We start from the raw sequence: 27,338 nt of genomic DNA, 5'->3' as shown, positions 1-27,338 counted from the left end.
TATGTGGATGTCAAAGGGAAGAGTGATTCAAGCAGAAGGAAGAGCCGGGGTGCCATCCTAAGAGGTTAAGAGTACATCATGAATATTGAGGCTGGAGCATTTTGAAGAAGGATTGGAGGCTGTGGTAGGAAGTAAGGTTAGACAGGCAGAGGAGTGGCAAATTATGCCTACATGACTGAAGTGTGGCCCACCGTAAGGGCTGTGGCTTTTACTCTGCATAAAATAAAGAGCAACTGCAGAGTTTTGAGCAGATGCATTGTAAGATTTGATCTTCTTGTTAAAAGGATTCATTGCTGTGTTGAAAATGAATTATAGAAAAGTCAGTATGGTCTGGGGGACTTCCGCCAAGATGGAGGTTTAGCTGGATGTGCCTGCCTCCTCTCACAACCAAGTTTAGGGACAACTAAATATTAGCATCACAAAACACAACCAGAACACGGAAAACTGAACTTTTCGGAAGTCCGCTAACAACAAATTCTTCAGCCTGACCGGTAAGGGGCGAAACCGCGTCGGGTGAGGACTTACAAAGGAGGGCTCGGTCGGACCAGGCGCGCGAATCGAGTCGCGGAGGGTTCCAAACCCAGGATTGGACCTGGTGAGCCACCGAGCAGCCAACAGGAGGAGCGACACAGTGGGGAGGCAGTGGCAACGAGTTGACTGTGGTTGCCTGGTTACGCGCCAGTGAGGGAGTGAGCGGTTGGACCAGCCCGGCGGTTGGACCGGCCAGGCGGCGGCAGCTGCGGCTGCGGCGGCGCGCCATTTCCCGCTCTGACCACGCCCCCACATATAGCGTCACAACCCAGCGACCTGGGACTCCAAGGCGCCGCTTGTCCCACTTAAAGGGCCAGAACAGACCAAAAATGTCGCAGGCAGAACTCAAAGCCCCAGAGATAAATCTAAATGACGAAGAAATAGCAAAACTCTCAGACGCACAGTTTAAAACACTGGTCATCACCTTCCTCACAGATTTGGTGGATTACAGCCACAAATTAGAGAAACATATGGAGGCTAAATTAAGGGAAATGAATGGAATTCCACAGGAATCCCATAGAGATGAAAAGGAAACTGGGACTCAAATCAATGCAGTGGACCAGAAGAAAGCAAATAATGGACAAACAGAAAAGAGTCAAGGAGCAAGAATTCAAAGAAATGAGGAGAGTCTTAGGAACCTCCAGGACATCTTTAAACGCTCCAATATCCGAATTATAGGGGTACCAGAAGGGGGAAAGACACAACCACCAGTGGAAAAACTATTTGAACAAATAATAAAAGAAAATTTCCCCAATCTGGCAAAGGAAATAGACTTCCAAGAAATCCAAGAAGCCCAGAGAGTACCAAAAAAGTTGGACTCAAGAAGAAACACACCAAGGCATATTATAATTACATTAGCCAAAATTAAAATGAAGGAAAGAATCCTGGAAGCAGCAAGAGCTAAGGGGACAATCACCTACAAAGGAGTCCCCATCAGGCTGTCAGCAGATTTCTCAAAAGAGACCTTACAGGCAAGAAGGGGCTGGACAGAGGTATTCCAAGTCATGAAAACCAAAGATCTACAACCAAGATTGCTCTACCCAGCAAAACTTTCATTTAGAATGGAAGGACAGATAAGGTGCTTCTCAGATAAGACCAAATTCAAGGAGTTCATCATCACCAAGCCCTTATTATATGAAATGTTAAAGGGACTTATCGAAGAAAAAGAAGTTAAAGAAACATGAACAGTGAAAGGACAACAAACTCACAGTTATTAACAACCACACCTAAAACTAAAGCAAACTAAAAGGACAGCTAGAGCAGGAGTGGAAACATAGAAATGAAGATCTCATGGAGGGTTAGCAACAGGGGAATGGGAGGAGGAGATGGGGGGAGAAGGTACAGAAAACAGGTAGCATAGACAGTAGATAGAAAATAGATGGGGGGCGAGAATAGTTTGGGAAATATAGAACCTAAAGGACTTGAGACACATGGACATAAACTAAAGGGGGGTAATGGTGGGGTTGGGGGGGCAGGGTGGAGGGGAATGGAGGGGGGAATAGAACAACTGTAACAGCATAATCAATTCAAAAAAATAAATAAATTAAAATAAAATAAAATAAAATAAAACAAAAAAAAAAGAAAAGTCAGTATGGAAGGCACAAGAGCTGTTAAAGCTGTAATAATACAGGTGAGAAACATAGACACCAAATAAATATCCAGAAAGACTCATGGCAGACATAAAACTCCATAGAGTGATGGGTATTGGGTGAAATGAGGATCATAAGGGACTTTTGCTTGACCTACATATTTTTTAGTTTTTAAAAGAATTATGTATGAGTTATTGGAGGAAAAAACATTTTTATTATAAATACTAATACATTTTTCTCTTTATCTCCAGAATAATTTGGTCTCAAATTAGTCAGATATAGCCAAGAAAAGTAGGAATTTGCAAGTAGGTGATGGAAGCGTTGCCTGGTACAGGGTGCCAGAGCCCAAGAGAGGTAAGAATGGTAACTGCTAAATAGATTGGCAGTGGTAACAGGTTAGTTGTATACCAGGGAGATTGATCTAATAAGTAAATGTACAGAGGATAAGATTGGTCAGTTTCCTTACTGTTGAGGATTTGTACATATGAAAAGGGAGAAAACTAGAATGAACCCTTAGTGTTGGATTGGAATTGGAAGCTGTGAACTCATTGCTATACACACACACACACACACACACACACAGAGTGTGTGTACATGTACATATTCCCTGGCTTTAGCTGCCAACAGAGCCTGGGGGCAATGATATCCCAATGGCAAAAAACACCCTAACAGACTCACTTGGGTTCCTAAAGAGTATTCTCCACTAAAAAAAGAAAAAAAGAAATTCTTGAAGAAATGGCTAGTTGCAGGGTTGAGGCAGGGAAGATGCAAGATGAGGCTAGAAAGCCTTTTTGTACCAGAATATTAAAAAGTGCTCCAACAATAAGAACACATCAAAAAAGATGTACAAACCAGCCTGAAGAAGGTTCTACTGACCAAATCTAGAAAAACTTAGGTATCCGAATCATAACCAATTGAATAAAATAGAAATCCTAGAGTCCAAATGAACATATACTTAAGAAAATGAGTAAATAAGAGATGATGCTTTCCTTAGGTTAGCATGCCAATTAATCAATGTAAAAGTAATAATTGATTTAGAAAACCATAGTGGGATGAATGGTAGCCCCCAAAATGATATGTCCATGTCCTAATTACTGTAATCTGTGATTGTTACCTTATTGAGGGGAAAGGAACATTGTAGGTATCGCTTAAGTTTAAAAATCTTGAACTGAGGAAATCATCTGAGTTATCTAGGTAAGCTTTAAATTCAATAACTAGTGCCTTTTAAAGAGTAAAGTCAAACCCTGGCTGGTGTAGCTCAGTGGATCCAAAGGACTGCGGTTCGAGTTCCAGTCCAGGCACATGCCTGGTTGAAGGCCAGTTCCAGTGGGGAACACACAAGAGGCAACCATACATTGATATTTCTTTCCCTCCCTCCTTCCCTTCCCCTCTAAAGATAAATGAATAAAATCTTTTTTTAAAGTATAAAGAGTGAAGTCAAGGGAAATTTGACAAATAGAAGAAGAAGCAATGAGACCACTGAAGTGGAAATTGGAGTGATGCAGCCATAAGTCAGACAATGCCAACAAAGTCAGCAGAAGCTGGAGGAACCAAAGAATGGATTCTCCCCCAGAGCCTGGAGAGGGAGCACAGCCTGCCTGATGCCTTGCACTCCAACTTTTGGTCTCCAGAACCATGAGAGAATACAAGGGAATGCATTTCTGTTGTATTTTAAGCCATCCAGTTTGTGGTAAACTCATTTAGGCAAGCACAGAAAACTAACACAATTACAAGGGGGAAAAATCTTATACAGAGAAGAAATTCGGCAGGCACTACCTTAATCATATGATCAAAGTGAACACCATGAGTAATAAGACAAACTGAAATTTGGGCCATCTACTAGGATGGAATGAGAAAAACATAGCATCCTTTCTATAATATTGTTGCCAGAGATACATCATCTGAATCTAATCATGAGGAAATGTCACACAAACCCAAAATGACAGAGAGTCTACTATTATAACCTTCAATAGGATCAGGGTAATGAAATTCACGGATAGACTGAGGAACTCTCTGGACCTGAAGGGGAGCAAAAGAGACATAACAAATGAATGCAACATCTTATCTTGGACTGGATATTTCTTTCTCCTATAAAGTACATTATTAAGTCAATTGATATAACTTAAATAAAGTCCAAGGATCAGAAGGAGGTAATATATCAGTAGTATTTCCTGATCTTGATAGTATTGTGATTATAGTTGGTTGAGACTACTAGATGTCACATGATTTTCTTAGCAAATCATTGGAAATTAAGATATCTATTTGTGAGCAGCAAACACTGCTCCAAAGAAATGAGCACAGCTAAAGAAGAGAATGGTTATTGGGTTCAGTGACAGCCCTGGATATCCTACTCTCCTCATAAATTCCCATTTTATTTCACAGCATTTGAAGTGAACTCCCATTATTGCAGTCAAAATTGTCATCCGCCTAGGCAGTACTTAGTTATTCTTTGCCAGCCTTCTCTTGTAACACTGCTTTTCAAAGCAACATGGCTGCTGGCAGCAATCATGCACATTATGGCACCACAGAAAACAACCCAGGGACTTTTGCACATAACCTTTGTTACCCTTATTTCTAATAAAAAACTGTTAGTTTCAAAAGTCTCTTGAAAAACGTTAAACCTGATGATATGTGAGGCTACCCTCTTGTTTAGAAAATGGTATTCATCTTAATTTGTTCATTTGCCTTCCTCAGTTTCATCTTTGTACCCAGTATGATATACAAATAAGGATTAAAAGGGATGAAAAAAGCCATAAAATTGTAGAGGCTCCAAGGCTTTTCTATAGTGGTATTTTAGTGCAGCCTATTCCCCGTGCTCCAACCCTTCCAGGCAGAATGTGGGTTTTTCCATAACTTTTTCTCAATCCCTTCTTCTTGTTCTTTCCCACAGAGTCATGTGAGAAGGACAGCCAGTAATTCTCCCTGGAATTATGTATATTTTCTGTGACATAGTCCAGCGGTTTTTCTCCCCCACTTCTCCTTCTGTTTTTATCTTCCACCTCCCACTCTCAGTCTTTTCAAGTTTATACTTTTTCCCTCTTGCATATACCCAGAGCAGTGAGCCAGTCTTTCTGCATGTTCATGCTCGTTTAAGGTTCATCTTTTCCATTACACCATGAGCTCCATAGGGAGGAGGAAGTTCTACATACATCTCCCCAGCACCAAAAAGGCCCTCATGGACTGTTTGCCTGGTTAATACCATTTCCTCTACCTCGGAGTCTCTTCTCTGTAGATGCAAATCTTTTCCAGTCTTTTAGTGAAGCTTCTCTGAAAAGCAACTTCTATTCCTACCTGAAAGAGGTTTTACAGGCCTCTGACTACCTGCTTTGCACAGTTGTCTTCTACTTTGCATCAGAGTTGATACTCACACCTTCCCTCTCTCGGTAGTTTGCAAACTTCTTGAGAACAAGAAAGTGTTTGGGAGCTTTGAATTCATTCTAGATTTGAATCATAGGTCAGTCACTTGCCTGTGTAGTTGTGTAACCTAGGGAAAGTTAGTTCACTTCTTTTTTAGAAAGATTTTATTTATTTATATTTAGGGAGGGGAAGGAAAAAGAGGAGAGAAACATGAATGAGTGGTTGCCTCTCATGTGCCCCCAACCGGGGACCTGGCCCACAACCCAGGCATGCGCCCTAGACTGGGAATTGAACTGGTGACCCTTTGGTTTGTAGGCTGGCACTCAATCCACTGAGCCACACCAACCAGGGCACCTCTTTATATCTGTTTCTTTTCTGTTAAGTGAGGATCATATCACCTATCTCATATGATCTTTGCAAGGATTAAATTATATATTTTTATAAATTACTTAGTAGAATGATATTAATACTTTCATTTGTTGCATTAGTTATCTATTACTGTGTAACAAATGGTTTTAGAATTGAAGCTTAGAACAACTATAAACATTTGTCATTTTTCATAGTTCCTGTGGATAAGGCATTGGAGAGAGGCTTCAGATGTCAGCTTCAGTCATTCTAAGGACTTCCTGGACTGGGAGGATCCACATTGAAGGCCTCAGTTCTTCTCCATTTGGATCTTTGCATGACACTGCTGTAATGTTCTCACGACATGGCAGCTGGCTTTCTCTAGCATAAGCAACAAGAGCCCAAGGCAAAAGCCACAATACCTTTTATAACCTAATGTCAGAAATGAAACACCATCCCTTCTGTCATTCATGCACACACACACATGTATTTTATCCTCACCCAAGGACATGTTTATTGATTTTACAGAGTAGGGGAAAGAGGGAGAGAAACATCCATGTGACAGAGTAACACCAATCAGTTGCCTCTCAAAGGCAGCCTGACTGGGGACTGAACCTGCAACCTAGGTACGTACACTGACTGGGAATAGAACTTGTGACCTTTTGGTTTACAGGAGGATGCTCCAATCAACTGAGCCACGTGGGCCAGGGCCTTATGCCATATTCTTATTGCTTATACAGACCAGTTCTGATTTAGAGTAGGAGAAGACTACACTATGGCAGGACTCCAAGGAGAAAAGTATAATTGGGGCCATTCTGGAGGCTGTCTGTGACATTCATATTTTCTTTTCCTCCAGGGAAATTAGCACCAATAGGAGGCTTTAGCAATTGCAGACATTGGGACGCATGCTGGCTAGAGAACTCCAAAGAAGGAGGAAATAAACCAAAGGAAATAATGCTACAGCCTCATCTCTTTCCTATTCTGTCCTTGCACTCTCAGCTTAAGTCAGGTGAAATTTCTTATGGCTCTTCAGAACCCGCCTTGTTCTTCTTCCTCATTTTAAGGCCTACACACCTATGTTTTTTTTCTGTTTGGAAGTTCCTTCTCTCCACTTCAATTGGTTACCTTCCTCTGATAATTCAGGTCTTAGCTTAAACACCACTTCCTTCGGTAAACTTCCCCTGATTCCCTTAGGCTATCACCCCTGTGTGTATTTTGTCCCCTGTCAAGGATCTTATCCAATGTTTAAAAATCCAGGGATCCACAAGTGAGGGAGTCACCTGATAAAAAGGGATGAGCGAGGCTTCTGGTCATGTAGGCAGACATGGCTCACCTCTTTGCACAACCAGATCAAAATTACAACAAAACATAGAAAACAATCACTCAGAACATCAGAAATTGAGTTGAATAGAAGTCTGACACCTATGGAATTGAAGAAACGACATCCATCCAGACTGGTGGGAGGGGCATGGACACAGAATGGGCTGGTCCCACATCCACATGGATAAAAATTTGGGACAGATATTTTGGGAGTGAGGAGTCCCAGACCCACACCAAGTCCTCCAGCCCGGGATTCCAGTGCCAGGACGATAAGCCCCCAGAAATTCTGGCTATGAAAACCAGCAGGGGTTGATTCAGTGGAGGAGGCTGCTGGAGCCCTAAGCAGTTCCTCTTATGAAACCCTTACATGGACTCACCTACTCAGACTTACTCTCTTTGAGCACTAAGGTGGCAGCTTGAAGAGCACCAGTGGTATACAGGAAGAAACTGAAGTTTCTGACATTGGAGCAAGCAGACACCATTGTTCCTTTGCAGAGCCCTCCCCTTACAGAGCCAGTAGGCTGGTGCTATATGCGAAACTTTATCAAGTTGGCTAACACTGAGTGACCCATCTCGTAGATCCACAGAGGCTCTGCCTCACCCATCTTATGGGCCTACCCATGATGCTTTTCCAGAAGAATGGCTGGTCCTTGTTTCTAAATCCTATCAAACAAGCAACAGCTGGCTTCAGGGACCCCTAGTGGCAGCCAGATTAGAATCACAGCTTGGCTTCACCTGGGAATCTCCAAGCCCAGCACAAGAACCAGGCACTAAGGTTGCTTTATAGCTCAGTCAGGGTGCCCCAGATGAAACACAGGTGGGAGTTGATCTTGGCTTGTACCACCTGGGAAACCCCAGGGCCAATGCACCCAGAGGACAGCTAACAGTGGACAGCTACAGACCATGTTGGAGTACCACCACCCTTGCCTCTGCACAACTGATATACAGGGAGTGCAGAGATTGGTGGACAGTGATCACAGCCAGTCCTTGCAGCTGACTGGCCTGGGTAAATCCCTCCCATTGATGTACCAACAGCCAACCAGGCTCAACTACAAGAGGGTGTACTCAGCCCACAAAAAAGGTGCACCTAACCCACCAGCTTTGGTTATCAAAAGGCTGTGCCTCTGAATCCTATAGGACACCTACTACATTAGACCACACTACCAAGACATGGAATCAAAGTAGCTCTACCTCATACATAGAAACAAGCATAGGGAGGCTGCCAAAATGAGGAGACAGAGAAACATGGCCCAAATGAAAGAACAGATCAAAACTCCAGAAAAGAGCTGAATGAAATGGAGATAAGCAATCTGTCAGATGCAGAGTTCAAAACACTGTTTTAAAAGATGCTTAAGGAACCTAGTGAGTACCTCGGCAGCATAAAAAAGACTCAGTCAGAAATGAAGGATATACTAATTGAAATAAAGAATAATGTACAAGGAAACAACATCAGAGTATATGAAGCCAAGAATCAGATCAATGATTTGGAACATAAGGAAGCAAAAAACAACCAAACAGGACAACAAGAAGAAAAAAGAATTTAAAAAACGAGGATAGTGTATGCAGCCTCTGCGACAACTTCAAGAGGTCCAACATTCGCATCATAGGGGTGCCAGAACGAGAAGAGAAAGAGCAAGAAATTGAAAATCTATTTGAAAAAGGCAAAAGAAGACTTTTCTAATTTGATGAAGGAAACAGACATACAAGTCCAGGCAGTTCAAAGAGTTCCAATTATGATGGATGCAAAGAGGCCCACTCCAAGACACATCATGATTAAAAAGCCAAAGGTTAAAAATAAAAAGAGAGACAGTTAAAAGCAAGAGAAAAGATGTTAGTTACTTGGGGGTGGAGTGGGGTGGGAAGGATGGGTGAAGAGATGAGGGGATTAAGAATTACAAATAGGTAGTACTGAATAGCCATGGGGATATAAAATACAGTATAGGAAATGGAGTAGAGACAAAGAACTTATAACATGACCTATGGACAGGAACAATGCTGGGGGGATTGCCTGAAGGAGCAGGGGGCACTTGGTGAAGTGAGGCAAAGGGGGGGAATCAGGACAACTGTAATACAATAATCAATAAAAATATAATTTAAAAAACAGCTATGAAGCAAGGTGGAAGAAATTAGCATAGGTGGTCCCTAACTGAAGTTCTAAAGTTAGTTTTTTGTGGTAATAAGATTATCTTTATTCATGCTGTACAATACAGAAGCCACTAGCCACATGTAGCTATTGAAAACTTGAAATGCGGCTAGCATGAAGAACTGAATTTTATTGAAATTTTCATGAGCTGAATTTCCAATTTTATTTAATTTTTTAAATTCAAATTTAAATGCCCACACACAAATAGTGGCAACTGTATTGTCCCACACATCTCTTACAGAGAGAAACCTATCTGAGTAGAGGACAGGGCAGTGGAGAGAAATGAAAGCTAAGCTTTGCTGTATGGAGGGTAGACCCTCTAGATCTGAAGGGACCATGATAAACTAAATCCAATAGTAAGTGCTTGCTAAGTACTATTACAGCCCCCTGCAATTTGTAATTGAATTGGATGCTGTGAACAATAAAAGGGTCTAAAGGCACAAGGACTGGTTGTCTGATGGCAATATGGAGAGAAGTTTTTATTTGGCAGGGGAGGGGAGGGAAGTTTTTGCCACATTTGCCACCTGGGGTCAGGGTCAGAACCACTCTTTTAAGACGGTCAACAGTTGTAATGGTTTTCTCCAAATATGCACCTTTCAAGACAAGTCAAGAGATAGCCTTCTTTGCTCCTTCCCTCCCTTCTCTCCCTTCCTTCTTTTCATGGCTTTGTGTTAGGTGTTGAGAAGTGTTGACCCTGAGAGAGGTGTTGACCAGGAGGAAGAAGATATCAAGAAGAGCTCCTGTGGCAAACTGGGCTCAATTTAAAAGCAGAGCTTAGCTACTGTTTCTGAACAGGGACCTCTCATGCAAACAGAGAAAAGCATGTACTGAATTGCCTGCCTACAGGCTGAACCAACTTTTATAAAAGAGCTCCTGAAATTATATTTCAATGAATAGGACTGGGAATTTTCTTGTCTGATCAGAGTTGTGTAGCTATATCCTCTCATTAGTGTCTTTGCCTGACAACTTGCGAGCAGCTCCTTTCTGACCAATCGGGATAGTGCTTCTCGGACCAATAAAACTGTGAGGATTTGGAGTCCTCATCTGCATGAGGATGAACTAGGAACTGCCCTCTATACAAGTTAGGACCCCTCCGACTTTGGGAACCAATCCCTTTCCACCCAAGAGTGAGCACTGTGTTTCCCTCTGGACCAGAGCTGATCAGAGGTGTGTAGTCAGACAGGCACCTTGCAGCCCTGGTGTATCACAATTGAGCTGATTCCACTGAATACAGTTTGTCTTTACTGCACTCCAGTTGGTGGTTCTTATTGGCATTGAATTGGCACCAATGACCACTGGCTGACAGGAGAAAAAGGAATAATTTTCAGTATCTTTTCTTTGAGAAGCTCACAAACAAGAGTAGATAGTAAAAATGTCTACATCCTGGCTGGCAGCCCAATGTTCTGGGTTCTGGTGCTGTTTTTCCAGATGAGTTAGCTACACCTTAGCTATGGCCTTTGCAAAATGTCAGGTCTGGAGAGGACTTCAGGGGTCCCTACCCTCTCTAAACTTCCTGGTTGAGTAGGTAATGTAATCAAAGTCACAATGATGAAAAACAAGAGCTAGTTAGAGCTTACAAGTTCTCAAGTTCTAGGCATTGTGCTAAATGCCTCATACTTGTCATTTGACTTAAACCTTAACTGCTATTTTACAAATCTTCATTTTCAGGTGGGGGAAATTGCACCTCTGCTCCCTGAGATTTAGTTGAATTGGGCTTTGATTCCCACTGGTCCCTGTAAACTTTAACTTTGCCGTATACATTGCTTCCCCTCAGGGTGGGTCGGTACCAAAACGTTAGCTTCAGTCAGGGAGAGATTTTTGTTACAATTATTAGTAATATTTTAAGGCCTGTACACCTATGTTTTTTTATAACACTGAGTGTAACACTGAGTATGTTTTTACTGCATACTCTGACCCTATGTACACGCTCTCCTTTAATTCTCACAGTAGCTGTATAGGGTGGTCGATAGTAGTGCCCTTACTGTACATAAGGGAAAGTGAGGCTCAGTAAATTGACTATAGTCACTCATGTAGTAAAAGGCCGGGACCGAAAGCCAAGTAGTCTGCCTCCAAACCACTGCCCTGACCATTGCACTTTCAGATTGCTCAAGCACAAATGAGCCACCAGCAGGCGACCACCGCCAGCAGGAGCTCCTGGACAGCCCCACTGGCACGCCTCAGTCCGAGAGCGCCTTCCGGCTCCGGGTCGGAACGCAAGGCGGGCGCTAGGACGGCGGTGGGGAGCGTGCGCGTGGTGACGTGTCAGGCGCCATGTTGGAGGGCTGGTGGTAGCGGCTCGGGAGGTGGTCATTCTCTTGGTCTCGCTCTCTCACTCGCTTCCCCCGGCTCCCTTCGGTTCCCCCTCCCCCCGGTCGCTGGCTGGCCGGAGTGTGTACGAGGGAGGGGGAGGGTGTCAAGGGGTGAGAGAAGGCATTCCTGTCCCCGGAGACCCGCGGAGGGAGGCGGAGGCTGCGAGGGACTCCGGAAAGCCATGGACGTCGAGAGGCTGCAGGAGGCGCTGAAAGGTGGGGGTAGCTGTTCGCTCTCCCTTCCTCCTCACCCTCTGCGGCCCTCTCCTTTTCTGGACCGGTGGCTCCGAGGGCGGGGACTGGGCGCGGAGCCTTTGCGCTTCCCCGGCTCCCATCCCCCTCCCGCCTTCCTAGGCGTGGGAGCCCTTGGAGTAACTCCCTCCCTCCTGCTGTAGGCTTTGTGTCCGCCGCTGGCATCTAGGATGGGGGAGGGGAGCCGGAAAGCTTTTGCTGGGGCCCCAGCCCCGGTCCCTCCGTTTAGGGACTGTCCTTCCTTGAGCCCGCAGCCCCTTCCCAGGCCTGCTGGGTTTTCTGTCTGGTCCCTGCACGCCAGGCGTTGGGTTATAGAAAGAAGTGAAAGGTTTGGGGAGGGTCAGCAGAGCAACTTTAAATTTGTGTCTCCGGAATCCTCTTCCGGAGCTTCTGGAGTCGTCATTCCACCCTAATCCTGAAGTGGTCGCTTTCCAAGCAACACGCTTGAGTGGTTTTCAAACAGAGTAGCGTGATTTCAGCCTTGTGAGATTTATGCTTTGACATCCAGAATCATTTGGGGACGGCTACATGAGACGGCTGGTGTTTTTTTAAATGCAGATTTATGAACTTGACTTAAATCTAGTGGGGCCTCGGACGTTAATTTTAATCGGATTTTCAATGAAGCTGACGCTGGCGTTCCCCGGACCACACTTAGAGTAGTAACTTTGAATTAAGGATGGTTTGTGAACTGAGTGCTCTCTTTAGGAGGATTCTTGTTAACTACTATGAAGAGAATAAACACGTGGAAGTATAACTTGGAGAGTTGATGTTGAGAGGCTTTTTTTTACCTCTTCCTGTTCTTAATATAATGAACTGGGAGGAATTTGCTTTTAGAGGGCATTGGAAATGGTTGTTGGACTAATGAGAAATACTGCTAACTTTTGTTTCTTTCCTTATTTAGATTTTGAGAAAAGGGGGAAAAAGGAAGTTTGTCCGGTCCTGGATCAGTTTCTTTGTCATGTAGCCAAGACTGGAGAAACAATGTAAGTTGAAAACATGTATTTCTAGCTATAGACACATATGACATTCAGAATTGCTTGGGAAAGGGGAAAATGTATTTCAGAAGAACTGAATAATCTGTGTAAAGCTTCAAGCATTTAAAGAAGTTATTAAGTACATATACCTTATGCATGGCCTGAAATGAATTTTAAAAAATTGTTAAACTTTTAAAAAATACATATATTTAAAATATGTTTTAAAATATATATATTTTGGTGCATTTAGAACTTACCAGTCTGAAACAGCCAGAGAACGGAAGAATACTTACTCCATTTATGACCCTTTTTTGGCCATAACAGGGATATTTCCAGGATTTTGTGGTTTTCATTCTATTTCAGATTCTTTTGTTGGTAATAGTTTCTCATAATGTCCCGTATCCAACCTTTTGTTGTATATGAGGGTGTTTAAGGTGTCACATCTGTATGTTTTCTTGAGAACTCAGGGTGATTTTCTGACCAATTTCAGATGCTAGAGTTTTGACTGTCCTGTAAAATTTCTAGGATAGCTAACTTGGTACATGTGCTCGGCATTTTATTAGGCTTGTTTCCAAATGTTTTAAATCTGAAATGTATAGTATGAATTTCATTGCGATGTTGTATGAATAATTTGGGTAGCAGGAGTTCTTTCCACACTCTGGCAAAGTTAATTCCCTAGAGAGCAGTACAGTTTGGTGACTTTTTTGTAGTCTTGTAAGAAGTGGAATGTCTCTGGGCTCCCCTTCTTCTTGCCTATTTTAAAATTTTTTTCTGAGGTCTACTATAAAAATGTGAGCTTCAACAAGTGATGTATACTTTCTTTGGCTTTATTTGCAAATGCTCGTTTCTCACAAGATGTGCTTATGGTTGTAGTGTGGCCTAAACTAGCGTAATTTTAGAAAGGGAAAAAAAAAACCTCTTTGCTTTAGTTATCAGGTAGATAAGCTGAACCGCTTTAGTGCTTTATTAAAATTACCAGTCAATTTAAGAATGTGACTGTAATGTGTTCAATCTTATGTTTCCGTTTATTAAAAAATGGAACCATTTAGGAGGAAAAAATTCATTATAGTTTCTTAGAGCATTTGATTTTTAAACACATTCAAAATAAGTAACTGGTGTTCATACACATCAGCTTAAAGATGATTATGTACCAGCTTTCAAAAGTTAATTGATCTCTAAATCATAAATGCTTAGATTGCTACTATTTCTTTCAAATTGTTGATGGATCCGAACCTAATCCCGTTCTACAATAATAGGAGGAAAAGCATTTTAGTTGCAGAGTCAACAAAAGATTATATCAAACTATTTGGAGATAAATATAAAAACCTTTTCCATTATTCCACTTATTAGGTCTGTACAAACTGCCTTCACTTTTTGATAAAATAACATTGGCTGCAAATGTATAGTGGAAAGTTTCCAAAAGAAAGCTTTTTAATATCCTGACTGGATCACCCAGTGGCTAGGGAAATTTAACCCAATGTTTCTGAACAATTATTTTGTCCTTTTGGAGGTCTTAAAAGTGTCTCTGTCAGCCCTATATGTACATTTACATATTCTGTATTAAAATGATTAGTGGTGTTAGGTTGTCTTTTGAGTTTGGAAAATATGCTAAAGTAGTTTATCATTCACGCAGCTGATGTTTATACATTTAGTTTTATTATACATTTAGTTTTTGTTGTAAGGTTTTTGCTTGTGTTTTTTATAATCAACATGGGCATGCCTTGACTTTGATACTGAAGTTTGCAATTTATGGCTAACCTGATCTTTATTTAACTTTTGAGTTATAATAAGAGAGTGAAAATCTAAAGAACAGCAAGTCAGACCCCTGATGTTTTAGGATGGATAAGTTGCTTAAGATAAGAATTCCATAGTTCTGTTTTTATTTTCATTGATAAGGTGAATCTTTAACAGCAGCAATATTAGAAGCTTCGTTTGTGAGTGAAAATCAGTGATAGCTAGGCTATTTATTTTTCATTAAAAAAAATTGATTGACCTTTGTGGGGGCAACTTTGCCAGCAAGTCCCCCTGTCTGACACGGATAAAAGTAACACTACCAAGACATGATCTGCTTAGGGAGGAGAGGTGGTCAGTCTCTAAGAGGACCAAGAGCCTCTTCTTCAAAGGCTTCTATTAGGTTCAGAACACTTAGGAGTACAGGTAGAGCTCATCAATCAATGTCAGGCAGCAAGGATCAAACAGTAGATAACATTTCAAAAAAATCTGAGAGCTTAATCTGAGTCAGTGTCTCTCAAGTAAGGGGGTTGCAAAAACTTTGAGAGACATACTCATTTCCTGCTCAGACCTTTATTGTATGAATGAAAGCACTCTTAGCAAAGCAGGCTTCACAGGACTTTAGGAACTCTTTCTTATGCCCAATGATCCCAACCCTCCCCCCCAGCCACTCTACCCCCTGCAGAGGACTGCACTGCCCTCCCCCGTCTTAGGTTTTTAGGCTTAAGTGGATTAGAGCCAGGAAGCGCTTCTCCCAGGTGGAAATGAGGACTCAGACTATGTCAGAATAGCCAGGGGCTAGGGTCCATCACTCCCTCTTTGCTGCAGCCCCCCCTCCGCTGCCAAAAATAAGGTTTGTCTCCTTAGTGGCTCACATCCCAGGGTCACTCACTCAGCCTTATCCATGGGGGGCAGTTACAACTCCTGAAACCAGGCAGAGCAGTTCCCAACAGACCTTTGTATTTGTAGAGAGATTTTAGAATTATAAGAATGGGTTCTCACTTAAGAGGAGGGTGGTGGAAAATTAAAAAGCTTTGGAACAATTTTTCTTTTTGGTCTATTAAAGAACTACCTATAAACATCTAGTGTAGGAAGTTGGAGAAGATGCTAAAATATGAGGTACCAAGAGGAAGAGGGAGATTTTTAAAAAATCTGTCTGGAGCAACCCCAATTTGTTTTTGGCCACCTCAGAAATTGTTTTTATGTTGAAAAGGTTACTGCTCCAGAAAATGGGACACTTTCTTGAGCAACACTTTTCCAAAGGTCACAGTTTCTAACTTAATGTTATGTGCCGACAGATGAGGTGGGTTTAAAGTATGGATTTAATTAATTTGATGGGTTTTAGTTGCAATTTTTCTTTTTGAGGGTCAAATTATGTCAGCTTTGGCCTGTGGCAGCCTCTTCCAATTGATTCCAGAGTCTTTTGACTTTGAGGCCTAGTAGTTTCTAATAGCATCCTTATCTCTGATATGAGAGTTTTTCTAAGTTCATTTCCTCCCTCACACCTGGAACCAACCATTTCTGAAGAAACCCTGTCTTCTATCAGTGAGAAATGGAGTTTAAAGCCTACAATCTGGGTACTAGAGATGCTTGTTATTATTGAGTTGATAATTATTTCTCATCTCTTTAGTGGACTGAACTAGATAAAATACTTTCTGATTCGTGCTGATACTTAAAATTCAAAATTACAACTACAGGTTTTTGGGGTTTTTTTGTTTTGTTTTTTTTTAACTTCCATATCAAAAAATCTTGGTTCTCAAGGACATAGTAGTGTAAAGATATCCCATAATTACTGACTATATCTAACATTACACACCACCAGTATAACTACTAAGATTGTTAACATTTTTCTTACATGTATTCTCCCAATTTCTAGCTGCCATTTTTTTAAAAATTGTATCTACATATCTGAGCATGTAGCTCTCTCTCAGTTATCATTTATTCTTAGTTTTACAGCAGTCATGTAATGCTCACCACTAGCCCTTATGTCACTGTATCTAGCCTGGTTGTCTGAAGCTCATTCTATAGTAGATTCATTAGGCAGAGCTCATGGGAACAATATTTATGGAGTTCTTGTGTATTGTTAACATTTTGAGCCCTTTGTTCTTGAGGGTCAATTTGCAAATAAAATTGTTTCACATTTTTTGCCATTGAGTAGCTTAAATATGTTAACTTCCATTGTTTTCCCCAGCTTAAAAAGTTACTGTCAAAACCTGATTTTCTTTATTTTATAAACTACCTATTCTTTTTGCCTAGATTCCCAAAGGATTTTTTCTTTTTCTTTAAAAGTGCAATGATTTTTCTTAACTACGTCTTAGCAATTGGGATTTTGAGTATGTTCAGCATGTGGCATGCTTTTTCAATATGTATTTGTATTTACATTTGTATGTGTATATTTTCGAGTTTTTCAGTTTATTTCAGGAAAATTATTCACTTATTCAACATAATTATCTTTAGATTGATGCAGTGTTGTTAATAGATATCAACAGTTCACTCCTTTTCAAATTCTGAATATTTGTTTTATGAAAATACTACAATTTTTATACAGTTTTTTATACATGGATATTTGGGTTTCCTGGTTTTTATATTATAAAAAATGCCGCCTGCTGTGAACATTTGTGTACAAATCTTTGTATGGACACATGCATTCTTTACTTCTAGATGAAAACCCAGAAGTGGAATGGTTGAATTATATGGTATATGTATGTTTATTTCTTTAAAGAACTGCCAAACTTTTCCAGAGTGATTGTACCAATTTGCATTTCCACTGCATTATGCGAGTTGAATTCAGTTTTGCCACATTCTTTCTGGCACGTAGTATGGTGTCTTAATTCATTTTAGCTATTCTAACAGGTGCATGTCGCATAGTGGTTTTATTTTGTAGTCCTCTAATGACTAATGGTGTTGAGCATTTTCTCTTGTGTTTATTTGCTATTTGTATATCTTTGTTGGTAAATCGTTCTAAGTCTTTGCCCATTTTAAAACTGGGTAATTCTCTGATTAGGTTTTAGAATTCTTTGTTTATTATGGATACAAGTCTTGTATCCGACATCATTTGGTACCACGGTGTGGCTTGTCTTTTCACTCTCAGCAGTGGTTTTCAAAGTGAAAATTGTTAATTCCATTTTGATTTTACTAACTTAACAGAGCTCTTTCACTGTTTTGTGAAGTGTTTAAGAACATGGCAGTTTGCTTTCTGAAATTTCCAGGCTTTCTCTCTACTTCTACTTTCACTTGTACCTTGTCTTTTCTTCATCTTTATTGTTCTGTTTCTCATTGTGGGGTCACCTCTGGATGGGAGTCTGGTGGGTCACTTTCAAGCTCATGGGAGCAAGATGGCTTCTCCCTTTCACCTCTCCATGTAGGTCCCTTCTATTTGGTCACTGTTGGTGTAGGCAGAACCACTTTCTCTTTCAGTTGCTGTTTACAAATTGTCTTGCATTATATCTAGTGAATACCTGTTGGTTATTTTGTGGTCTTCCTATTTATTCCTAGGCCCTTCAGGTGCCCCATGGCTTTCCTCTGCTTTCTCTTTCACGGGTCTTGATGGTGTAAAAGTCATGTAACTGTCATTTGTTCCTTACTCATTTATTTTGGGGGGTTTGTAAAACTACCTTGTCAGCTAGTTTTGTTGTGAATGTTTTTGGTTAATTGGGTTTTGGCTGCACTCTTTCTCTTTATGCCATCTTTTAAGAATTACACTATTTAGGAAATTTTTTTAAGTTAGATGCTTAATGTTAAGTTAGTTTCCTCATCTATAAAAAGTACCTCATAGTATGAATATGTAAATACATGGAAAACTTAGCGAATTTTTGGTAAACAGTAATTACTCAATAAATAGTAGTTTTTGTGTTGATAATGTTTATATTGAGTCTGGTTTTATTCTCCCTGCGCTTTAAAGTTCCTTGTTCACCAATTTTGACAAGAAAATAAAAGTTAGGTTTCTTATAAGTCATTATTAAGAGCTAAGACCTACATTATTATAGAGAAAATTTTCTTAAGCCCATGAAGCTATTAGATAGTTCTGTGGATTTCATAAGGGAAGGAATTGTGTTTTGTACAGCATAATATTTATTGAACATTTGAACAACATTTAGTCTTACATAACACCATCATGATTTTTGCCACATCTTGTAACCTCTGTATAATTGTATAATTATTCACAGAATAGTCTTCTTTAGGTTGGCTTACATTTTTTTCAATTTTTTTAAAATGGAAAAAGATTATGGATAGAAGTCAACCCATCATTTTACCCCTCTCCACAGGTATAATCACTTAAATTTTTCCCTGTAATCTTGTGAAAAATAAGATCTGAAATTACTGGTTTGTTGTACTAGTCATCTTTTTTTTTTTTAATTTTGCTTATTTATCTTTACAGAGGAAGTGAAGGAGAGAGGGAGAGAAATACAATGTATGGTTGCCTCTCATGTGTCTCCTGCTGGGAACTGACCTACAACCCAGGCATGTGCCCTGACTGGGAATCAAACCATGATCCTTTGGTTCTCAGGCCCATGCTCAGTCCACTGAGCTACACCAGCCAGGGCCTAGTCATCTTTTTAAATCACTTAAAAAAATTCTTAATACTAAAGTAATTAATATGAATTATCCATGTGCCACCTAAAGTCCTCACATGTACCATCATCAAAATGGTACACAGAGGAAGCACAGATTTTCAGTAAATATTAATAAAATGGATGCCCTTTGGGATCTAAATATTCTAGTAACTGCAGTGATTAGCACATGAGCATGAAGAAAACTAGTTATTTTCCTTTCTTACATCACATCATGCAGCATACCTGATGTGTATACTGCACAGAATCTACTGAATGATGCACTGGAAGCTAGAAAAAAATGTCAACATTGTTTTTTGAGTAGAGTGAACTTCAAAGCTCAATCTCTTTGGTGCCCAAGTGAGTTTATATTTTCTGTGTTCAGTCCAGATTTTTACTAATAGTTAAGTAGTTGCCCAATCAATAAGATTTTCGATGTGGTATTGTCATTCTTGGAAGGAGCATGGCTTGAGTTGTGAATATAGCTTGGGAACTTCTCTGTGCGAATTAGGCCAAATTATTTGTGAGTTTGTTTCCTCACTTGAAAAATGGGACTTATACCATATAGGTGCCTCAGCTATTGTGAAGACTAATGAATTAATGTATATGGCTATGGATATTTAAACTTGGAAGGTAATAAAAATTAGGACTGCCTACGTATTGGGTATGAATAGAATGAATTTGACTCCAGAAACAAGTCTGGGGTACTTAATCTCATGGAAAGAGTACTGATTTGAGAGTCCTGATAGTGTAAGGTGGACTTGGGTTTGAATACCCAATTCTACAACTTAGTTACCTTGTGACTATAGTTGATTTTTCTCTGCCTTAATTTTCCTCATGTGTAAGAATATGGGTAATTAAGTAGATCTATGTCAAGGAATGTTGTGATTTGATGGTTTAATAATACACGTAAAGTGTCTAACACAATGACTGACATAATGAGTGGACCCCCCACAATAGAAGCTACTATGTATATCTAATTATTTTAGTCTCCATTATTTAAATCACTTCATTTGCTATGGGCCAGAGTTTCCTCAAATGAGGAACTTGTAATAGGTGAATGCCAACATTGTTCTCAGCTTGAAATGCTTATAGGAGTCTGTGTTGTAGCATTGGTTAACTGGGGGTGGCATTACAGCAGTAGTGATTAAGGGTGGAAAATGGGGCATAGTAATAGTGATTGATGTTAATTAAAATGAAAGGTATTAACTGTTGGGAGTGTGTCACCTGGTGAATGGTTTGGGAGGTAGTGAAGAAATAACCAGTTGTCTATACTTGGATGAGAAAGGTCAGTGTTACCACTGAACTCAATAGCTGTCACAAGAGATTCCTAGAATACCTATCATCTTTGTGTAGATGTGTAGTTGAGGTTTGTTTTTTTAACTTACATCTTTTTTTTAAGTATATTTTGTTGATTATGCTATTACAGTTGTCCCATTCCCCCCCAACCCCAACCTGGGACCCAATTCCCTCCAGCGATTCCCCACTTAGTTCATGTCCATGGGTCGTCCATATAAGATTTTTGGCTTCCCCATTTCCCATACTGTTCTTAACTTTCACCTGTCTATTCTGTACCTACCCAGTTATTCATCTAAATCCCTATACCTTTTCCCCTTCTCCCCCCAGCCAATAACCCTCCAAACGATCTCTGTATCTATGATTCTGTTCCTGTTCTAGTTTTTGTTTTTTAGATTTAGTTGATAGTTGTTAAGTTTGTTGTCATTTTAATGTTCATCGTTTTGATCTTCTTTTTCTTAAATAAGACCCGTTAACATTTCATGTAATAAAGGCTCCGTGATGATGAACTCCTTTAGTTTTACATTGTCTGGCAAGCACTTTTATCTGTCTTTCAATTCTAAATGATACTTTTGCTGGATAGAGTAATCTTGGTTCTGGATCTTTGCTTCTTATCACTTAACGTGCTTCTTGCCAGTCCCTTGCCTGCCAGGTTGCTTTTGACACATCAGCTGATTGTCTTACGGGCTTGTAGGTAAATCTCTTCCTTTCTCTTGCTGCTTTTAAGATTCTCTATCTTTAACCTTTGGAATTTTAATTATGATGTGTCTTTGTTTGGTCCTGTTTGGGTCCAGCATGTTTGGGACTCTGTGCTTCCTGGACTTGTATGTCTAGTTCCTTTGCCAAATTAAGGAAGTTTTCTTTCATTTTTTTTTCAAATAAATTTTTAGTTTCTTGCTCTTTCTCTTCTGGCATATCTGTGATTCAGATGTTAGCCCTCTTGGAGATGTCTCAGAGTCTTTGTAAACTCTCCTTGTTTTTTTGTTTTTTTTTTTGTTTGTTTGTTTGTTTGTTTTTTTAATTCTTGTAGGTTCATTTTGTTCTGGTTGAATTTTATTTCTTCCTTATATTCCAAATAGTTGGTTTGAATCCTGGCTTCCTTTCCTTCACTGTTGGTTTCCTGTGGATTTTTCTTTATTCCCCTTAGTATAGTTTTCATTTCTTCCCTTATGCTTTGCCATATTCAGTGAGATCTTTGAGCATTCTGACCACCAGTGTTTTGAACCCTGTCTGATAGGTTGGCTATTTCCGCATTGCTTAGTTCCTTTCCTGGGGTTTTGTTCAGTTCTCCTCCTTCATTTGGGCTGTATTTCTTTGTCTTCTCATTTTGGCAGCCTCCCCATGTCTGTGTACTAGGTTGAGCTGCTTTGATTTCCTGTCTCAGTGCGCCTGTTAAGTTCTATGGGGCAGATCCTTGGATATTTGCCAGGGTGAGACAACCCGATTGGGGGCTTTGTGGCTCTGTGTATGAGGGAGAAGGGTGGAAGAAGGGATATTGTGCTGCTGCTGTTGGTGGACTTCTGGGGTATGGAACTGCTACCTCCCCAGTGGCTGTCCTGGTTGTGGTTCCCAGAGTGCGTGGGTTTGAGTATATTCCCAGCTGCCCTGTGAAACCAGCAGTTTCTTCCACCATCCCAACCCCTACTGGGTTTATAGCCAGAAGTTACGAGGCTTTATTTTCCCTGAACTGGAACCTTGGGGTGGGGTATGGCAGGGGGGCTGGGATGGCTCACTCACAAGGTGCTCCCCTGATTTTTATCCACCACATGTGAGTGTGGCACCATCTACTCCACCCACTGCCATCACAGCCTCACTACCCCGCTTCCAAGTGCCACCAGCGCTCTCTCTTAATCCGATTCCCTTTCTCCTCCCCTGCTATCCATCTGGGTGGATATAGCTTCTTTAAATTCATGGTTGTCAGACTGCCATACAGTTGTGGGTGATTATATGACAGTTGTAGGTGTTTTTCGGTTTTAAGTTTCTTCTTGTGGTTATGCAATGAGGCGAAGTGTGTTTACCTATGCTTCCATGTTGACTGGAAGCTACGTGTATGGTTTTTATCTTCATCCAGAGGTGCTCTTTGTGCCTGTAATGTATGTACGAGTTCATAATGCTCGTATTCCTGGAAGACTGTCAAAATCTTCATGTTGCATCAAAATATGTCAATAGTAAAGAGGTAAGGAATTTATGGTTCAGAATTTACTATAGTTTCCTTCTGTTGTAGAGTGAAGATCATTTTCCTTTTTCATATGGGAGTTTATTATTGAGATAATAAGTAAGTGTGTATGTGTGTTTGTTTACTTAAATCAGGTTTCATTATTAACAATAGAGAAAAACTTTACAACAACTAAAACATAGAGTATAGACAATGCAAGAGAAGAATGTAAGCTGTTACTGCACTTAATAATATGCCTGTGAAAGCATACTTTAAAAATACCTAGTGAGTGTGAGAAATGTATTTTAGATCTTCCTTTTTTCTAGGCCCTCAGATATGTTTATTTACTTGTCTTTGTTCACTCTGGTTTCACCCACAGCACTCTGCCTGGTTTGGCACTGCTTGTATGGAATTTACCTTATAAAAACACTATCCACCTGCAAATGCTGTTGCTACCAAATAATATGGAATATGAATGTGAAGTAAATACTAGCTAATTTGTTTCAAATTTGTAATCATATAAAACAATAGTAATAGTGCTCTCAGTGCTTTTTAAAAATGTGCCATTTATGTGGTAGTGCAAATTGGGCAGTTTATCAGCTTGACCTTGTAGGAGGAAAAAAAGCTTTATTGAGAGGTTCTGTGGTAGAGAGAAGACACACTTGGAGCCGTGTATGTCAGGATATCTCGCTTGCCTCTTCTAATCTTCTTGATAGTAGCTTAGAATACAGTCTTGGTTAAAAGTCTAGCTTTATTATAACCTGTTTGAATAATTATGATGGAACTAGTTAGTTACCACCTAAGCTTTTTTTCAGCTCCTCACCTAATAATATGGATAACATTTATCATTTAACGTTAATATTTATTTCACAGTTTTTGAGAAATAGGTATTCCACAAATCTTAGATTCCTTATTTTGTTTATACACTGTAAAATGAAAAATAAAAATTATCATTAGTACAAATAGCACTATTTTATGATACTTAAAAGTTTCATAATTTAATGAATTGAAATTCTAATGATGAATATAGGTTGATTACTTATGGTGATCTCTGTTTAACACTTTTTTTAAGTGTCATCAAGGTTTTTAATATTAAGGAATGAGCTAGCTGTTTATTTTGCTTGCCAAAACTTTGCTTCATCTATTTAATTTTTTTCTTTGCCATAACCATATCTAACTTAGACATTCTCAACATGCAATACCTTGTACTTTCTCTTTCCATCTCCCTAGGATTTGTCAAGGCACCCTATAGGGTCTTGGGCCTCTTGAGTATTTTTAATGCTTTTAAAATTTTCTAAATGTTACTTCTTACATGTATTGCTTCTGAAATTGTGATTTAGTTTTACAGGACTAGATTTTCCACAGGAGCTTCTGTTTTGGATTATCATTCTTTTTTTCTTCTTAAAGGCAGGCACTTAATGGACTTTTACTTTGTGCCAGGTACTGTCACATATTTCACAGCCTACCTTAATTTAATCTTTACAACTACTCCCTGAAGTAGGTGTATTTTCTTTTTAAAAGTGAGGGTACTGAGGATTATACAATTCAAATAATTAATTTGTCCACCCTTGACTGACAGCTAGTTAGTGACAGAATTGGGATTTAAACTCAGGTATTCTGACTTCGGATCCTTTCAATTTAGAATTTGAAGCTATGTTTTTAGTAGTAATCTGTTATCACTGTTATTTCTGTAATTTCTGAGACTATCATATTGCTTAGACTGACCTCTTGTACCTGTTCAGCCCTCCTCGTGGCACACATAATATGACCTAAGCACTGATAACCATAGAGTTTTCCTGGGACAAGGGGTAAAGGCAAGTACAGGTTGGTTGGGTATGATGGTTTATAATTTAAGAAAAACTGTATTAAGAGAGATTTACTGGAAGAGTCAATAAGATAGGTGGTTTTTTTTCTAATTAGTTTATTGTTCAATTATAGTTGTCTGCACTCCCTGCCCTCCCCTCCCACCTGCCAAATCTCCCTCCCTCCCTTGCTTCCACCCTCCCCCTTGGTTTTATCCACGTGTCCTTTTGTGGGGGCAACTTTGCCCGTAAGTCTCCCCATCCGCCACAGATGAAAATGAAACTACCAAGACATGGTCTGCTTGGGGAGGAGAGGTGGTCAATCTCTCACAGAAGGACCAAGAGTCTTTTCCTCATTGGGCTTTTATTGGGTTCATTTTGCACAAGAATACAATAATAGTATTCAAAGAACTATGAGGGCTTATTCTCAGTAAGGATCAGATAGCTAAAGAGCCATAAAACTTTTGAGGAACAAACTTCTTGCTTGGACCCTTATCATTTAAATGAGAGCATTCTAAGCAAAGCATGTTTCACAGGATTTTACATAGGCCTGATCTTAGGCCTGATCACCCTGGGTCCCGCCCTAGCCTGCAAAGAGTTGCACTGCCTTCCCAGTCATAAGTTTTTAGGCTTAAGTGGATTACAGCCAGGAAGTGCTTCTCCCAGATGGAAATGGGGACTCAGGCTATGTCAGAATAGCTGAGGGCGAGGGTCCATCACTTTCTCTTTGCTGCAGTCCCCCCACCCCAGTCCAGGCGGAGCAGTTCCCAACATCCTTTATAGTAGTTACTGAAAACCCTTACCGCCACTGTTCCCCCCCTCCCCTCTGGCTGTTGTTAGATTGTTCTTAATTTCAATGTCTCTGGTTATATTTGCTTATTTTTTTTCTTTTGTTGGCTGTGTTCCAGTTAAAGGCGAGATCCTATGGTTATTTGTCCCTCACCACCTGGCTTATTTCACTTAGCATAATGCTCTTCAGTTTCATCCATGCTGTCAAAAAGGGTAGGAGGTTTCTTTCTCTCTGCTGCATAGTATTCCATTGTGTAAATGTACCCCAGTTTTTTTATCCATTTATTTACTGATGGGGTACCTAGGCTGTTTCTAGCATGTGGCTATTGTAAATAATGCTACTATAAACATTAGGGTGCATAAGTTCTTTTGAATTTGGTGTTTCAGGGCTCTTAGGATATAATGCCAGCAGTGGAATTGCTGGGTCAAAAGGCAGTTCCATTTTTATTTTTCTGAGGAAATTCCATACTGTTTTTCATAGTGGCTGCACCAGTATGCATTCCACCAACAGTGCACTAGGGTTCTCTTATCTCCACATCCTCTCCAACACTTGTTTGTTGCTTTGTTTATGATGGCCATTCTCAGTGGTATGAAGTGGTATCTCAGTGTGGTTTTAATTTGCATCTCTCTGATGGCTAGTGATGCTGAGCATCCTTTCATATGTCTCTGGCCCCTCTTTATGTCTTCTTGCAGAAGTGTCTGTTCAGGTCCTTTTCCCATTTTCTAACTGGGTTTTTTGTCTTCCTAGAGTGGAGTCCTGTGTCTTTATATGATTTGGAGATCAAACCTTGCCCGGGGTATCATTGGCAAATGTTTTCCCATACAGTTGGTTCTCTTTTCATTAAATGCTGTTTCCTTTAACCATGCAGAAGATTTTCACTTTGAAGAGATCCCATTTATTTATTCTTTCCTTTATGTCTCTTGCTCTAGGGGACGTATCGATGAAAATATAGCTGTGTGCAATGTCAGATTTTACTGCCTATGTTTTCCTCCAGGACTTCTATGGTGTCATGACTCATATTTAAGTCTTTTATCCATCTTGAGTTTATTTTCGTGTATGGTGTAAGTTGGTGGTTGAGTTTCTTTTTTCTTTTTTTTTTTTGCATGTACCTTTCCACTTCTCCCAATATCATTTGTTGAAGAGGCTACTTTAATTCCATTTTATGGTTCTGCCCCCTTTGTGGAACATTAATTGATTGTAGAGACTTGGGATTATTTCAGAGCCCTCTGTTCTGTTCCATTGATCTAGGTGTCTGTTCTTATTGGCAGTACCAGATTGTTCTGATTACCATGGACTTGTAATATAGCTTGATGTCAGGTATGGTGATCCCACCTACTTTGTTCTTTCTTAAAATTGCTGCAGGTATTCCATGTCGTTTATGGTTCCATATATTTTTGAAGTGTTTGTTCTATATCTCTGAAATATCTCATTGGTATTTTAATAAGATTGTGTTGAGTGTATAAATTGCTTGGGTAGTATAGATATTTTGATGATGTTAATTCTTCCAATCCATGAACATGCTATATGCTTCCATTTATTTGTGTCTTCCTTAATTTCTTTCTTCAGTGTTGTGTAGTTTCTGAGTATAGGTCTTTTACCTCCTTGGTTAGGTTTATACGTAGGTACTTTATTTTTCTTTCTGTTATAGCAAATGGGACTTTCTTTCTGATTTCTGTTTCTGATATTTCATCGTTGATGTACAAAAATGCCTTTGATATCTGAATATTAACTTTCCTGCTATTTTGCCAGATTTACTTATTAGGTTGAGTAGTTTTTTGGTGGTATCTATAGGGTTTTCTATGTACACTATCATGTCATCTGCACATCTGCAGAGTAACATTTTTTGCTTTCTCCTTTCCAATTTGGATGCCTTTTATTTCTTGTCTGATTGCTGTGGCTAGGTCTTTAAATACTGTGTTGAATAGGAGTGATGAAAGCTGCCGTCCTTGTCTTTTTTCTGATTTTAGTGGGAAAGTTTTTAGTTTCTGCCCATTGAGTATGATGTTGGCTGTAAGTCTCTCATGTATGGCCTTTATTACGTTGAGGAGTGCTTCCTCTATTCCTACTTTGCTGAGTGTTTTTGTGATAAATGGGTGCTGTACCTTATCAAAGGATTTTTCTGCATCTATTGATATGGTCATGTAGTTTTTGTCCTTTTTTATGTGATATTTTACATTTATTGATTTGGGAATAT

General features: G+C 39.9%; 1 protein-coding gene across 3 annotated transcripts in view; it reads left to right on the top strand.

Annotated features, from left to right (window-relative positions):
* Positions 1-11,552: 11,552 nt before the first annotated feature.
* PPP4R2 (protein phosphatase 4 regulatory subunit 2) overlaps positions 11,553-27,338 on the top strand; it is a 47,609-nt gene continuing 31,823 nt past the window's right edge. The window contains exons 1-2 of one of the 3 annotated variants that reach the window (XM_037150264.2): positions 11,553-11,810; positions 12,748-12,829. In XM_037150264.2, coding sequence (XP_037006159.2) covers positions 11,777-11,810; positions 12,748-12,829 — 116 coding nt within the window. In that variant the 5' untranslated portion in view covers positions 11,553-11,776. Of the gene's footprint in view, positions 11,811-12,677; positions 12,830-27,338 lie in introns of those variants that run through there. The other 2 variants (XM_053654802.1, XM_037150263.2) reach the window with 2 other exon arrangements.

The sequence above is a fragment of the Artibeus jamaicensis genome, unplaced genomic scaffold, assembly GCF_021234435.1.
Source record: "Artibeus jamaicensis isolate MK-2021 breed Jamaican fruit bat unplaced genomic scaffold, CSHL_Jam_final contig_886, whole genome shotgun sequence".
Taxonomy (NCBI): domain Eukaryota; kingdom Metazoa; phylum Chordata; class Mammalia; order Chiroptera; family Phyllostomidae; genus Artibeus; species Artibeus jamaicensis.
This window is presented reverse-complemented; position numbering and strand designations above follow the sequence as displayed.